The 15,492-nt window shown below is 36.3% G+C and overlaps 1 protein-coding gene across 8 annotated transcripts in view; it reads left to right on the top strand.

The window, feature by feature from the left end:
- Positions 1–15,492, top strand: part of TBC1D5 (TBC1 domain family member 5) — a 337,427-nt gene that overhangs the window by 180,801 nt on the left and 141,134 nt on the right. For all 8 annotated transcript variants that reach the window (XM_069007252.1, XM_069007244.1, XM_069007246.1 and 5 more), the window contains 5 exons: positions 2,139–2,241; positions 8,271–8,359; positions 9,827–9,877; positions 9,971–10,040; positions 15,315–15,487. In XM_069007252.1, the coding sequence (XP_068863353.1) occupies positions 2,139–2,241; positions 8,271–8,359; positions 9,827–9,877; positions 9,971–10,040; positions 15,315–15,487 (486 nt within the window). The remainder of the gene's footprint in view (positions 1–2,138; positions 2,242–8,270; positions 8,360–9,826; positions 9,878–9,970; positions 10,041–15,314; positions 15,488–15,492) is intronic.

The following is a 15,492-nucleotide window of genomic DNA, read 5'->3' as shown; positions in this document are numbered from 1 at the left end:
AAATTTGTTTTGTGCATCCTTTGTTTGCCAGCCTGTTTCTTCAAACTTCCATGTCAAATTCTGGCTGCTTCTGGTGTAGGGGCCCCTAAATCAGCTGAAGGAGTATTTTAGAAAGTTGTATCTGACTCACGCTGGTCTTCACTTCTAGAAAGCAGGGACCTGAATGCACCATTGTTTACTAATTGTAGAGTTGTGATAAAACAGTCTAGGAAAATTCCCATGTCCTTATGCAGGCTTTCTCAGAGATGTAATTAAATGTAATATTCTCATGTTCATGGAAAGCATTCTTACCTTGCTGATTTGAGGATACTGTATTTCTTTAAAACAGAGCTTTAATCATAAAGTGACATTTTCCACAAAAATCCATCCTGAACTGATAGTTCTCTCATGATCTCTTCTATTTACATTTACTATAATTAATACTTCAGCCAGCTTATTCCTGATTTCATTATTATCCATTCTGTCACAATCTCTGGTATTACTAGATCCTCACAGATATCTCTGTGTATTTTTGAGTTTTCTATGTTAGTCTTCTCTTCCTAAACTTCATAGGGCAGGCCTGAATAACAGTCCTTCAGAAATAATCTCTTCAAACCCCTAAATTATGTCAATTGCCATCTGCTGTAATGCACTTTTGGTCTCAGCTGTGTCCTTCCTTTACAGTAATGTAATTAGTACAAGTGCATACAAGTTTCCAAATGTTGGTCTACCATTACCTCCACCAGGTGCCAGGAAAATGTTACACCTCTCATCCCAGTGCCTCTCTCAGGACTTCAGCATTACTGTGTTCAAGGCACAGTGTCTTCTATGCCTTGGCTCTTTATTCAGCTCCTTCATCCAAGGATTTCAAAGCACCTTTCTAGCCTTAATTAGTTCTGTTTCTGTGCTTGCCTGTCATCACCTCTGTGAGATGACCACAGTGATTATCAACATTAATAGTCTTATCTGAAGTAATTTATTATGATTTCCTATATTGTTGCTCTGTGACAGGCTTTACAACAGCCTTAAATACAACTGGTCTAGAGTATAGCATTGTAGCTCAGACCCGGGAAATTTGTTTGAAGAAATCTTATTTCAAACCATGTGATTTAATTTTAAAACTGACAATACTACAACCTTTTTTTCATCTGTCTAGCCTGAGGCCTACAGTTGTCATCTTTTTTAAGTATTCTTCTGTTTTGCTTTGTCCATCTTTACCATTTCCTTTCTTTTTAGTATTCTGCCTTTTCAGATTTTATTAGTTATTGCTCTGTATAACTGTGGAGCAATGTGGTTTGGGATGTTTGCTTTATGAAACATGTTTTTCCAGATAGTTATTTCTTCAGTAACAATGAAAGCACCTTTGTTTGTGCACTTACTGTAATTTTAAATTACAATACATCCTGCATAACCACTCTATTTCGTCCCTCCATTAGTCAAGGAGCAGGAAGCACAGGTGAGAGTTGCTTCAGAGTAGTTACAGACTGGAAATATTTACATTTTCTGGTATACATATAACAGGATTTTCCCAGAAGCTTTTTTTCTTTATTCTCACACAAGATCCACTTCATTCTGGTTCACTTAGGATATTTGCCCAGCCAGATTATTTTGTGATTGTAAAGTTTATTTGCAACAGCTGTTAAAGACAGTGAAATGTCTAAGTGTGTTATATTGCAACAGATACCAGTAAGAAATACTAGATTTTAGGATACTGGTTTTCATGTCAATTATGAGATAATTAAATAATCTTGTCATCAAATGATAATATTCTTTCAAATATTAAAGTGATATTGAACCTCTGTGTATATGCATCTTCTGACATACTCTCATCCATTCTTCCATTTCTTCCATTGTATTTCATTCTTTCAGATCTCTAGCTTTAATGAGATTAAAAGGGATTAGTTATTTAAATATAACTGTGATATCATCATACCTGTGTAGCAGACTGGTGTATATTAAAGAACATGGTTTATAATTTCGGTTGCAAAACAAATGTAATACATCTTTAGAAGTATTTTACTCTAGTAGCACCCACAATTCACAGAGCAGTGGGAAAGCAGACAAGGGAGAGGCTCTTACCTAAAACCTCTTCCAGAAGACCAGCAACTGGCATTCTGTGCACTCTGTTGTTTACTTTTGCTGTATTGCTTCATTTTCAGCTTTCCTGAAATGCAATATTTCCAGCAAGAGAATGTAAGGAAAATTCTTACAGATGTTCTGTTCTGCTATGCCAGAGAAAATGAGCAGTTGCTTTATAAACAGGTAATGAAAATACTGTACAGGTGGCATTCATTGACTCAACATTTTCTATATGGTTTGACAATAATGTACCTCTGTTGTATCTGAAGTTGTATCATAATGCTGAAGTAATCAAAGAGCTGCTTGTCAGCTGGTTGGTAAGTAAGTTCATTGAATAACATATGCTTTTTCCTCATAACACAGTACCTCAAATTGTTTTCTTTAAGGCTGCTAAGTTTTCTAACTTTAAAGTTCTTTATAAACATCTTTGTCATTGGTTAAGAAAGAAAAAAAAAACAAAGGCTTTCTCTGCTTAGGTAAAGAAAGAAAGTATACAACAGGATTTAAAATGGTACTGAATAAACAAAAAGCATAAATAGTGACTTCTGAAATTTAGACACAGTTTACTATTTTAAGTTTTATGTAATATTTTCAGTTCTTCCCCGAAGTGCTAAAGCCATGCAGTATGTTAGCAAATAGATCTTTATCTAACCTTGGAGCACCCAAGTACAATGCAGCTGACAAAATCCTGAGTGAAGGATAAAGGTGCTACAAAATACCACTTACAGGGTTACTTAAAGGAGAGTCTGCTCAAACCATTTTTGATAAAATGGTAAAGAAGGCCTAAGTAGCACTAAGTCTGCATCCACAGTTAGTAAGTTAATACATTTCACATTTGTTCTGAAGGTTTTGAAGTAACTATAAACACTATACTGTATTCATATAGCAAGACTAATATGCAGAGTATCAACCCAAGTGTATTTGTATTTGTTTCTTCACACAATTATCTGTAGGCTGAGTAGAGATTGACAAACCCAGGGATACTCTGTGTGTGTGGACAAAGGATAAACTGTAGAGGAGCCAACTTCAGGTAGATAGGAAATTTGTTAAGACAAAAATACAGAGATTCAGTAAATGTGAAGATTTTTATAAAACAATCTATGCTTTCAGACATAGTCTGTGATCACCCTGTCCTCAAGCCAGGGAATATGGTTATTTCATAGAAACAAAGGACATGTGAGCTGAAGGAACAGTTACTTCTGAAGAATTTCTTAGAGATTATATAAAAAATGGACTATATAGTTATCCAATATATGAAACATCTATCAACTGGTTATTTTTCATGTTTGACAGACAGTGAGCAAGGAATGGTCTTCCATAAGGACAATAAAAATGAGATCTAGGAGCTGTATTTTGAAGGCCACTGCTTAAAAAAATGCTTTGCAGTATTCAGTCTCCTCTTTCTAGTGAATATAGGCCAGAGGACCGATGATGGGAAAATGGAAGAACACATTCTAGCTAATTTAGTCTATCATTTATTGAACAAGAAGTATTATTTTACTCTTTGATATGACTTAAAAGGACTTAATTACCCTCTGCTCATATTTAAAATCCTCTTGATTCCTTACCAAGAAATAATACCTTTCTATATAGGAATGGAATATTTAGCCAGATCAAATTTAAAAAGAAAAAAAAGTGCTGCGTTTCATCACAAGCTGTTAAAGCTATTATTTTCTACTAGGTGACACCCCGTTTAACATAGACCATATTGTTAATAGTTATGGGATTTTATTGAATTAATGAGACTGTTATCATGTAGTAGAATGTCTTGCTGAGTTAATTGAAACTGCAGAGATTATATAAATGGTATTAATGAACTTTGACTGCCTGATGCCTCAGCTTTAATAAAGACTGCTTGGTGGGCTAAATGAACATAGGAGGATAAAAGAACAGGTTCAATTTTGTAAGCCTACAGGCTGTTGACAAAGAAAACTTCTTTACCTCTGTCTTTGACTGGTGTGCATCAGTAGTGTGGTAGTTCCAGGAAGGGATTGCTACAGGAAAAAGGGGAGAGGAAGTGCAGAAAATTAAGTGAATTTGGATCGTGAAAAACTGTTGATTTAACCTCTCTGAAGTGTGTTCAGTATATCACCCAAGTCTTGTGGTGCTGTGCCAAGTCCACAAAATAGCAAATGATTGTGGTTTTCCTCTCTTGTTGTGGGCATGTGTTACTTCTATTAGGAGCTTTGCATTTTTCTTACCTCATTTTAAAAGGGTGGGTTTGTCTGGTTGGTTTTTTTTAAACAATAATCCTCCTTTTAGCTTATTAATAAGATCCTCCTTTTTTGTCCCCATGCTCCTCTCTTTCTAGATAACATTTTTTTCATGTCCATCATTACCCTTCTCTGAGTTAACTGAAAAAAAATAGCCTTTGGTAGCAACAGGATATGTTTTTTCCTTCTTTTACCAAATATCTATCTAGTAGTCAGTCTCCCTGATGTAGTGTTTTTACCAGACTAAAGCCCCAATTCCCATGAAAATTTCCACTACAGCAAAGCCTAGCATATTTTTGAGAAAATAATGAAGGTTTCAATTTATTCATTGGTCACAGATCATCTCCAAGTTGTTGTCTCCACAGTGACCTGAATACAAAGCCCAGATTAAGGAGCTTGTCTTCATTTGCAGTTTCCATCATGGGGAGTGGTTCTGTTGTCATCCATGAGAATTCCTCTGTCTCATTTGTATGACCATATACAAAAGATACAATTGCCATTATAATTATTAAACTTGGCCAATGAATGGAGACTGATACTTCTGTCTGTCAGCATCTGTCCCTACCCGATGTTATCTTCCAAAATATTTGGAAAAATTATAGTTCCTTGACAATTTGCATACTTAAAACATTCTATTGAAACTATTACATAGCATCAGCATATAGTCTTACAAGAAGCAATCAATAATGTTTGTTTAATATGCATATATGCATGAAAGCTGTCTTTGTAGTATGGTTTCTGGGGGTTTTTTGGCTAGCCTGAAGGAACATTTTATTTGATAAGGAAAAATGTATTTCTATCCCTAGTCAAATGAAGTAGAATGTCGTGGAGCTGTATTACAGATTTTAAAGGCAGAATCTTCCCTGGGATCACTGCATTTTTAAATAACAGCTGTAAATATAAAATCTAAAGAGAATAGTGTATTGTACTTAAGAATATGTAAAAGCTACTCTTAGAGTTCTTCTATAAGAGTGGTGACAAAGTTGTGGTCCTAGTTACACTGAAAAGAAATAGTGAAAATTAAGCTAAATCACTAGGCTAGCTATTGTTTGTTCATGATTTGATTGCCCTGAGAGAAGTCAGTATAATTTTGAAATGCATTGATTTACTTGTCTTTGTAAAAATGCTATAATTCTGGTTTTCTTTCTAAACCATAGACTGTATTATGGAATCAATATTTTGTTGTAGCTGGGAAGTGTCATAAAATTATCTGAGCTCTGTCAACTTATTTATTAGCACTAAAGAGTTTTAGTAAACTGTAGCATTGAAAAAATATGTGTATGCATATTACACTGGTAGGTTTCTTGCCAAGATAAAAATCTCTAAACATTTGAAGTACTCTTGTAACTGAAAGATCAGAGGTATCTTTTTGAAATCCTGATATTTCATCATCTGTTTGTTTTGGTTTTGTTATATGTGGGCAGCCACATTATGATTCTATTTTATTATAGAGTTGATATATTATTATGTTGGAAGAATCTGTGATGTGCTTTTATCTTTTATAACTAATTCTTATTTTATGTCCTCTTTCTTTTTCTTCCACTTATATGTTTGCAGCTTAGTTGGTAGTTTTTTTAGATAGTCAAGTTTTTTGGCATTTCCATTTCTCCTATTTCATGTTTAGTATATCAGGGTGAATAAAAGATTAGACGTGGAACTGTTAATTAACCGAGGGCTCTGTGTGTGGAAGTACAACCCCGGTTATTTAAATATTTTTGCCACTTATATATTGTCTAATCCTGGACCTTTCTCCTTTGACATGACCATAGTATTTTAAGAAATCAAAACTTGACAATTTGTAATCTAACCCGTTTGTGGTGTTTTACATCAGCTTCTGAAATAAAATGGCTGTATTTGGGTTTTGGTTTTCCTAACTGAATTTTTCTTTAGACTTCATCTTTCAAAGTAGTCCCTAGAGGTTCAGAAATAGGAAGGGAAAGAAAACATCCAAACCTCAGCCCCGCCATTGAGGCTATAACAGTCATCTCAGTCCTTAGGAAATTAAAATTAAATTTCCTAGGATTTTAGTTGATAGCACACAGAGAGATCATGAAAACATTTTGACAGGGTCCCTTCCCCCCTGCCATGTAGCCCTGGGAGAGGAGCCCTTGGGGGCAGACACGGGGTTTCCCTGCTCCTGGTCAGCCTCATTCCCCAGTGGTTGTTTTGTGTTCCCCTGCATGGGCAAGGACCCTTGGGTCCCGTGGTTGCCGCAGTTCCTTGGCAGAGCTCCGGACATGCGGCTGGGGAAATAAACATCTCTGAAACATCTACCAAGAATCGGTCCACATATGTTTCTTTTCCACGGGCCTTGTTGTTTGATACACGTGTTACAGTATCCCCACTCTAACAACTTTTGTCAAAATTGTCAAAAGCTATGCATCCAAGCATACTCAAGATACTTAATGATGTAGAGAGGGCTTCCACGTCTGCCTCTTCGGTCAGTTCATACCACTTAAGGAAAATGCCCATTATTTCCAATAAAAGTTCAAGGTTTTTTGTAGTTAGTGGATCTGTTCAGTACATATGAAGCTGATAAGCTAACTTCCTGGTGCTGAACACTCTTCAGATGCTGTATGGAATATCAACTGATACACTGGCAAAGCAGCGAGGTCGAGGTCACTTACAAGCATGTAACACTTCCAGTGTTCACATCTGTCCATCACTGAAAGGGCTGGAAAAGCAAGTGCAGAGGCTTCCTGGCTTGGAACTGCAGCAATTAAAAGTAGAACATCTCCTATCAGGGGACCCATCTGACTCCTGACAGCAACCCGAAATGCTGTTGAGCTTGATGAACCAGCCACAGTGCTCCTTCTGCAGCAGGATAGATGAGATAGTCTTCTTGGAGCCCCTGTGTGTCCAGAACACTCACCTGGAGTCAGGACTGAGGCTACACTTATTGAAATAGTTGTACCCTTGAACTGGAGCACTGCTGGCAGCAGGTTCTTCCTCCTACACCTGGGCAAGGACTCCATCCAGAGACAGTCCCAGCAGGGGTAGCCTGGGGACTTGGCACCAAGCCCCAGCTGTAATTGGTGGTTCTGGGCAGAGGTCAGGAATGCTGTCCCCTTAGAGTGATCTTGTGTCCAGAGGCAGACAGATCTCAATCCTTCTTCCCACATTCCTTCCATCACCAAAGGGCTTCCTTCCCTTCGTCTGTATGGCTGACCCCTGCCCCAGCCTGGAGCCTGTGTAGCTCCTCCCTGCTGTCCTAGTCCCAACACTGGGATCCCAACGCTCCTGGGTGGCCCAGCCATGCTTCTAATGCTGGCCCAAGTCCTCAACTGCCCACCCTTTTTTTTTGTTCTGATTTCTGCATATTTCTATATTTTTTCTGTATCTTAATGTAGATTGCATATGTAAGTAGTACTCTGCAGTGGAACAGTACCAGGTCTTCTATGCATTGTGTTTAATGAGTTTATTTTGAGTGTTGACATAACAACTTAAAAGAAAGAAAACCAAAAAACCCAAAAACTTATTTTAATTTTCATGTCCTTAGAAATGCAAGTTTCGTTTTCTTTCCCAAATAGCTACTCTTGTCTCCTTTGGAGCCTCCTGTTACACTTTTGTCTGCGGTTTTGGAACATTATAGAATACAAAATAATTTTACATTTTGTAATTTTTCCCTATTGCAGATCTCTGTACTGTAGATCATTATTATAATTATCATAAATAAAATTCATATTTATGAACATAGATCTTGAAGTAAACTGCCAGGTGCAGGGTTGCCTACCATTGCCAATTTGTTGTGTGTTGTGTTAGAAAAAGGGAGACTAACTTGTTTCTGTATATTATAGAGGAATAAACACTTGGATTTAATCAGGATTTAAGATAAAAGCCATTGATTATGAAACTGTTCTGTTAAGAATGTGAATGAATGTTCATGCTTTTAGTTAGTCTGCACCTAATATTGCTGTCTGCCTTATGCTGTGCATTAGGCACTAACTATTATATGACTGGAAAACCTAAATATACTTTTGCTTTTCCATTTCTATTTAGGGCATGCATGAACTTCTAGCTCCCATTGTCTTTATCCTACATTGTGACCACCAGGCTTTTTCACATGCCAGTGAAGCTGCACAACCAAGGCAAGCATTGCATTTTATTTGTATAAAATCCGTTTTCTTTAAAAAATAAGTTGGCTGAACTATAACTTAAAAATATTTGTTCCATAATTCTTTGTTTATACTTCATAAATTAATATTAGACATCATTGCATCCTTGTGCTTTGATGGGAATATCCTTATTTCGTCTTTCCTACTACAGCTTCTGAGATTGGCCCCTTCACAGACATTGGCTTGTGAAAAAATGGGGAGACAAGAAACCTAAGGAAAACCGTGATCTAAAAGCTTGCATACCTACCTGCAGTTCCACCTCATCCTTGTTGCCAGAAGTGGTTTTGGTTTTGTCATTGCAGAGGGGAGACAGATTAGTGAGCTACGCTCACAGAGTAGACATCTTACCACCGATGCTCTTTCCTCATATCTTAAAAGGGGAAATAACCAGTGAAGACAAATTGTTGAGATTGGTATTTCTTTCATCACCTGCAGTGTTGTAGCTGCGAGATCCAACTATTCTTTGACTTTATAGTAACATTATGTTAAGCTATTGATCCTCCTATTGATCAAAGCTATTGATTTCTTTCAAAAGTGTTTATGTGTGTATGCACGCAGTCATGTTCATACATATAAGATACTGCATCACACATGATTGTCTGCTTTTATTCTTGCCCCATATGTAAGGCTTTTGTTTTTATTTTTTAAAAAATAAATAAACTAGTTTCATTCTTGTGATATTTAGGACATTCCATTTGGTTTTTTTGCACTCTGTTCTGGACTCCATCGTGAATAAAAACCAATTTAATTATGTGTGCAATACAATATAACCTCTGTAGGTACCTCTCCATGTGACTGCCCAAAGGCGGTTAAGCATTAAGATGATTATTTACAAGTGTGTGTTTTTATTCAGTGTCTGTCCTTAGATATCCTAAAATTACCTAGAAGATGCTCTTCAGTGCTAAGTAACTTAAAATAACCATGTGTTATGTACAGCATTCTGTTCCATCCCCACTGAAAAAGTAGAGCTAAGCAGCAAAGTAGATGGAAAAGAGGTGCTGTCACTGATTAATTGCTGTTAAAGTACAATAAAAATACAGGCTATTAAAACAAAATAAATTAATGTTTTGATACTACATATTTGACCAGTAACCATATTTTTTTTTGTTGTTTGGGACAAACAGTGATAGATTGTGCAGCAATCAATTATTCTAGATCAAGCATATTCAAATAATACATTGTGACATTCAGTAATTTGTTATTTGGAATAATTAGATGGTTACTTCATTGTAGTACAGACAAGGCAGCTAATTTGTTTTTGATCTTTATAAAAAGGAAAGACTTCATTTGTTCAATGGAGTTGCTCTTTTTAATTAAAAAGGCTAGTTTTCTCATTTGCACTTTATATGAAACTTGGCTTATAAATACATAATAGTACATGCAGAATGCTGACCAAAAATAAACATTCACATTTGGATTGTTCACTGTTGCCTTTTTCAGCGAGGAAATGAAAGTTCTTTTGAATCCTGAATATCTGGAACATGATGCCTAGTAAGTTTTAACAAGTTTCTTTACATTTAATTTGCTCTTATTTGTAATTGACACCATTATTTAACACCAAGTTTCTGGGTTGTTCCCTTTCAGTGCAATGTTCACACGTCTTATGAAAACAGCAGAACACTGGTTTTCAACTTTTGAACATGACAGTCAAAAGGTAAATATTGCTTTAAAATGTACTTGTGTTTTTAAGCAAATGTGATTTTAATATGATTCATGTTACTTAAAGCTAATTAGACATCTATTAACTTGGTTAAAGCAGTCTCAAACAAGTTTACAATCTTTAAAGGTTCTTCAGAATCTGGTCAGAAGCACTTGTGGAGTGTCCTCCTATCTGTTGAAAGATCACTTGATAATAAAAAGCCAATTGCGCGAGCACAGATTTTTCTGTATGTAAGTGATGTTCTTGCATAGCATTTGAAAGACTGCCTGTCATAGGCACTTCTGTGTCCAAAACCTGTGCAAATGTCATGTTAAATAAAGGCCTGTAGGTAAAGTATTAAGCCTTGAATTATTTTCAGCTCTTTACAATACAGACAATTTGCTGTGAAACTGAAACTTTAACCATAGACTGTCTATCAAAGGCCAGGGTGTATCTTTCCCTGGCATAATCACTCCCATTTCGTTCATTTTTTTCTTCACAACCTCAGGAAATTCAAACAGAGGGAATGTCTGTGCCTTCAGATCTCGTGTATCTGTACGGACACCACTGAATTTAGTATGTTACTGCTTTCATAAAGCTTTTGCAGTGTCCTGAGTTTAGTTATGCAGAACTCTCCTTTGCAAGGACCTTCTAGAGACCGTCTAGTCCTTGCCTAAATTTTTTCATGCATGGCAGGAAGGACAATTCCCTCAGTCAGTTGCTCAAGATTTTCTTTGACTATTTCTTTTCCTTTCTCTTTCCATCTTTAAGTTTCCCTTTTTTTATAATTCTGGAAAATTATTTGTGTGATGCAGGGTATGTATGGAGGCTCTAGCAAAATATTGTTAACAGTATTACAGGTATTGCTGAGACTTTCAGTGTATAATATCCTAAAAGAGCTGGCCTCCAAACTTAGTTTCATCTTGATTCACTCCAGCATTTTTTGCATAGACCATGGGGACAATATCTAGAGTTAACAAAAAATTAATGAGAATTTGGTTGGTTCTGGATGTCCATATGTGTACACCAAAACCTATAGTTGTAAACTGTAATTAGGGAGTACTAGTTTGAATGCTGGTTTTGTCAGTCTAATGAAGAAAAAGTTGTTCACCCAAGACTCATTTAAAAGCATCTATTTTCTTTAAGTATTTAAAGTATTATATATTTTTTTAGATATGGAGCATTGACATCTTGGCCTAAGTTATCTGCAGTTAAAAATTACTTGGATTTTTATATAATTTCATTAGCTAGGGATAAAGCATATGAGATACAAATTTTACTGCATCGGCACTTTTATTTCAATAACAAGGCTGTGAGATATGTTTCTCTGAGTGTAGCTTTTCAAAATACAGTGTATTCAAATGTGTTTGTTCCAGTTTATGTGACAGAGGTGGTAAAGTCTGAGACTGAATGTTATTCCAGGAAATAACTAGGTCTGCTTACAGACTTGCAGTACTTGGGTAGAAGGTGAAAGTTTACATTGCCCTTTCCAGTCCTTTCATGGCATAAAAAATTAACAATGCAAAGAGAATGGATTAATATCTAGTTGTTTGTTCTTGTTCTTTGCAAACATGTATAATCTTTAATAATCCTTTCTTGTACATATGCCTTTTACAATCATGACTTTGAGGGTTAGCTACATAATAAAGTGTGAATCTTCACAAAGGAAGCAATGAAGGCATGTGCTCTGAGAGACATGTTACATTTTACAGCCTCTAACAGTTGTTTCCATTACTCCCAATTGCCATTAGAGGAGCTGCTCCAGCTACTCCATTCCCTAGTGGTTAATGAGAGAAATCTGTCTGCAGTTTATACTTGTACTGTGTCCTAGCCTCTCTTTTCTGCTGTAGCATTTGTTTCCTAAATGCATGAATATATAAATAGTATTAGTATCGACTACCAGCCATGCCAGTTCATGTTGTGGTACGTAATGTTTTGTGACAGAACTTGGTGACTGTTCCTAATATTTAGCTAAAGTTTTCAGCTGCATTTCACTGGTATTCATATTTAAACTGCTCTTAGGGGTGAATCTGGTGCTCTCCTATAAACAAATAGCACATTCTGAGCCATCCCTCATTTTGTCTTTTTGTTGTGAACCACATCCTTTTAGGATTGACCAATTTCTATTTCATGTTAGTAATAGATGACTAAACACATGCACTCAAATATTTTTGCAAGAGTTAAAAGCTGACAAAAAGAAAACGGGTATTTTCTCTCACATGGCAAATAATTATATAGTGAGCATGAGCAGGAGCACAGTATTGGTTGGCCACTTGGCTTTAGGCACAAGCACTGTGAGTCATTCCTAGTTAAACATTTTGGCGGCTTAGTTTTATTAGTTTATTTGAGCATCTTTCTGTTTGGGCTGTTTGTTTCACACCAGCTATGTGATTTTTGGAGCAACTTCAGCTGACTAGAGGTATTGTCATTTTCTCAACCAAATTGCATGAGAGGAGACAACAGACATGACTTTGTTGTGCTCTAGTCATCCACCAAGCTTCTTGGTGGAGTAGACGGAATCAGGAGGCATGGAGAGGCAAGGCTTTGTTACTGGCTGCAGCTGCTTCCTCACAGATTCTGTCATGCCTTGAAGATTTCTGTTAATAGGGTTAATTTCTGAGATGCTGATAAACTGCATTTTGATGGATACCATTTACTTATCTCGTGCTTTTAGAAATGGCAAGCCAGCACGTACTATTGGATGCACTTAGCCATGTTTGATAGTCAGTCAGTCTGACAGTCAGCAATGTGTCAGTGCTGCATTATGCCAAGGTGCACAAATGCTGCAAGTGGCAAATAACTCCAATTTTGGCACAGAGGAAGCTTGCATTAGTTTTGATATTCACAATCTTTCCACGCTTGAGCCAGGGTTTAATAATCTGTCTTGTAATTTTGTAAAGATGGCTTGAAACCCACAGACAACTAATAGTGTAAAGACTAAACTGAGTAATAGCTAGTCTTTTCATATTACAAGTTCAAATAAGCAGAGGGGTTCTGATGCTGAGCTTTCCATATAAGGTTTTATGCCTATAATAAAGAAAAGCTTAAAAACACAGGTCTTTTGGATCATCAGTTATGAATGCATGAAGTGGTCAAGCTGAAGTTAAAGTCAACTTGAATAAACCACAATAAAGTTCATACCCCAGATGCATGCCAAATGATAGAACATGCACAGTCTACAAATATATAGAGTTACAGACTTTTATGATTGGTTTCAAAGATAAATTCATATGTTTATGAAAAAAATTAATATAATGACATTTAACATTAAGGCAATGTTACCGTATCATATAGAAGAAGATTAGTAGATACCTATCTTCAATATTTTGCATTTTAGCATGTGACCAAGAAAATAGTGAAATGGGTCTGAAATGATAGGAAATAGCCATACAGTGGAGAAATAAAATTCAGGGTAGAAAGTACGCTGCCCAACTTGGTAAGAAAGAAGTTAACAGAAAAATTTAAAAAATAAGGTAGGAGAAATATCCTTTCTCAATGTACCTGCAGCTGTGAAGAGCTTTGGAATTTAACTAAGTGGCAGCATTGCTTATTAGCCTCTAAGACACTAGATGTTTTATTTCAATTTTTTTTTTGTTAGAATAGCGAAGATTTTGAATAAATGCATGCCATGTCAGTGAGCTTTATTTGACAATCTGAGGGAGCTTTTTTCAAGTGATTTGCTAGAGTATCTTAAATGAATATGTCTTGGTACCACGATATCATGGTTAAACTACCACACTATAATAGACAGGTCAGTCCCTTCACTGCAACTGCCATAGCAAAGCAACAATTAAGCAGATTTTAAGATACAGTTTATAATCAATCAGGTCCTTAAATAGATATAGAAATCACTGCTCAACATCCTACCATATCTTCTGCAGCACAGAAATCAAACCATTAAGAAAAGGTACTTCAAGCAAAGAAGATCAACATAAAAAATAGACTTTTTGGTAGACATTATTAAATGTTCACTGCCCATTTGATTATTAAACCATGGGATTTTGAAATAACCATAGGAAACTACCTTGGGAACAGCTTATACAATGAAAACAAACTTTCTTTGTTATTGATTGTTAAAAATAATGCTCTTTTCACAATATTGAAACAAGTGAATTTGTATTTTAACAATGTAAAATGCAGTGAAATCTCCTGAAATGATTAACCCTTTGATCTGGATAATGCTTCTCTATTAATATAGTGAGCAAAAGTGTAGAAAAACAGCAACTGTTTTTCAAAGTGAAGCTTTTGGGTCAGAGGTCATGATGACAGATTGTAGCACAGTCATTGCAAAATTCTTCTCTTCTTACTGTTCCAATTTTCCCTGGTTTATAACCTTAACAATGTTCCTAACAGATTAATTCTCTGTTTCCCTGTCCCCCTATCTTTCTCTTGATAGTTTTGACTTGTCCTTTTTTATTTCACGTTCTCCTTTTTACATGTTTCCTATTTGATGCAGTTCATTACTTGCTGCATTTCTTTCTGGCATTCTGTCTCTTTTTCAATATTAACTCTTTTGCAAGAAGAACAAATTTAAAGCAGTACCATTTTCAAGGATGCTAATACTCCACCGGTTTTCACTTGATGTGTGTTGTGTTGTGTTGTGTTGTGTTGTGTTGTGTTGTGTTGTGGTGTTGTGTTGTGTTGTGTTGTGTTGTGTTGTGTTGTGTTGTGTTGTGGTGTTGTGTTGTGTTGTGTTGTGTTGTGTTGTGTTGTAGATCATGGCATAGTTTGCACAGCCCTCAGGTCCAACCAGCTGCTGTCTCATTGTTCTATTTCTTTTTTCCTTTAAAAGTTTCTGATACATTATCAAAGATGTGTAGGTTTTAAGGTGCAGCCACCAGATTTTCTGAGCAAGGGAAGCCTGTTTAGAAAGGATTGTTTGAAAATAAGTTACTTCCTATTTGCTTTGCAATTTATTGTCCTCTGAGGGCATGTATTCTCTACTGAGTTACTATTCATCTGCTTTATTCTGGACTGACTCAGACTGCTGATATTAAAGCTAAAATAAAGCTGTCAACACTTTGTCAGAGCATGAAAAGTAAAGCATGCACGTAAAAATTGATGTGCAGAATGACGGGCACTCCTTGGCACTCCTGGGAAGGGGAATCCCACAGTATCTTCTGCAGAAGTGGATACTTGAGATTCTTCTTCTGCTATAAAAAAAATTAGTTATTACCGTGTTTATTTGGAAGCCAGTGTTTACAACAAACGAAATCTCCTGTACATGATCCCTTCAGACAAAAAGGCTTCATGGGTTCTTTTATTCACCCTGTTTTCTTGTATCTGCAGGAGAAAGACGTGATGATAACACCTATGCCCTTTGCAAGGCCGCAGGACTTGGGGCCATCCATAGCTATTGTAGCAAAAGTAAATCAAATTCAGGATCATCTGCTGAAGAAACATGATATTGAGCTGTACATGCATCTGAACCGACTGGAAATTGCTCCACAGATTTATGGACTGTAAG

The sequence above is a fragment of the Aphelocoma coerulescens genome, chromosome 2, assembly GCF_041296385.1.
Source record: "Aphelocoma coerulescens isolate FSJ_1873_10779 chromosome 2, UR_Acoe_1.0, whole genome shotgun sequence".
Taxonomy (NCBI): Eukaryota; Metazoa; Chordata; class Aves; order Passeriformes; family Corvidae; genus Aphelocoma; species Aphelocoma coerulescens.
This window is presented reverse-complemented; position numbering and strand designations above follow the sequence as displayed.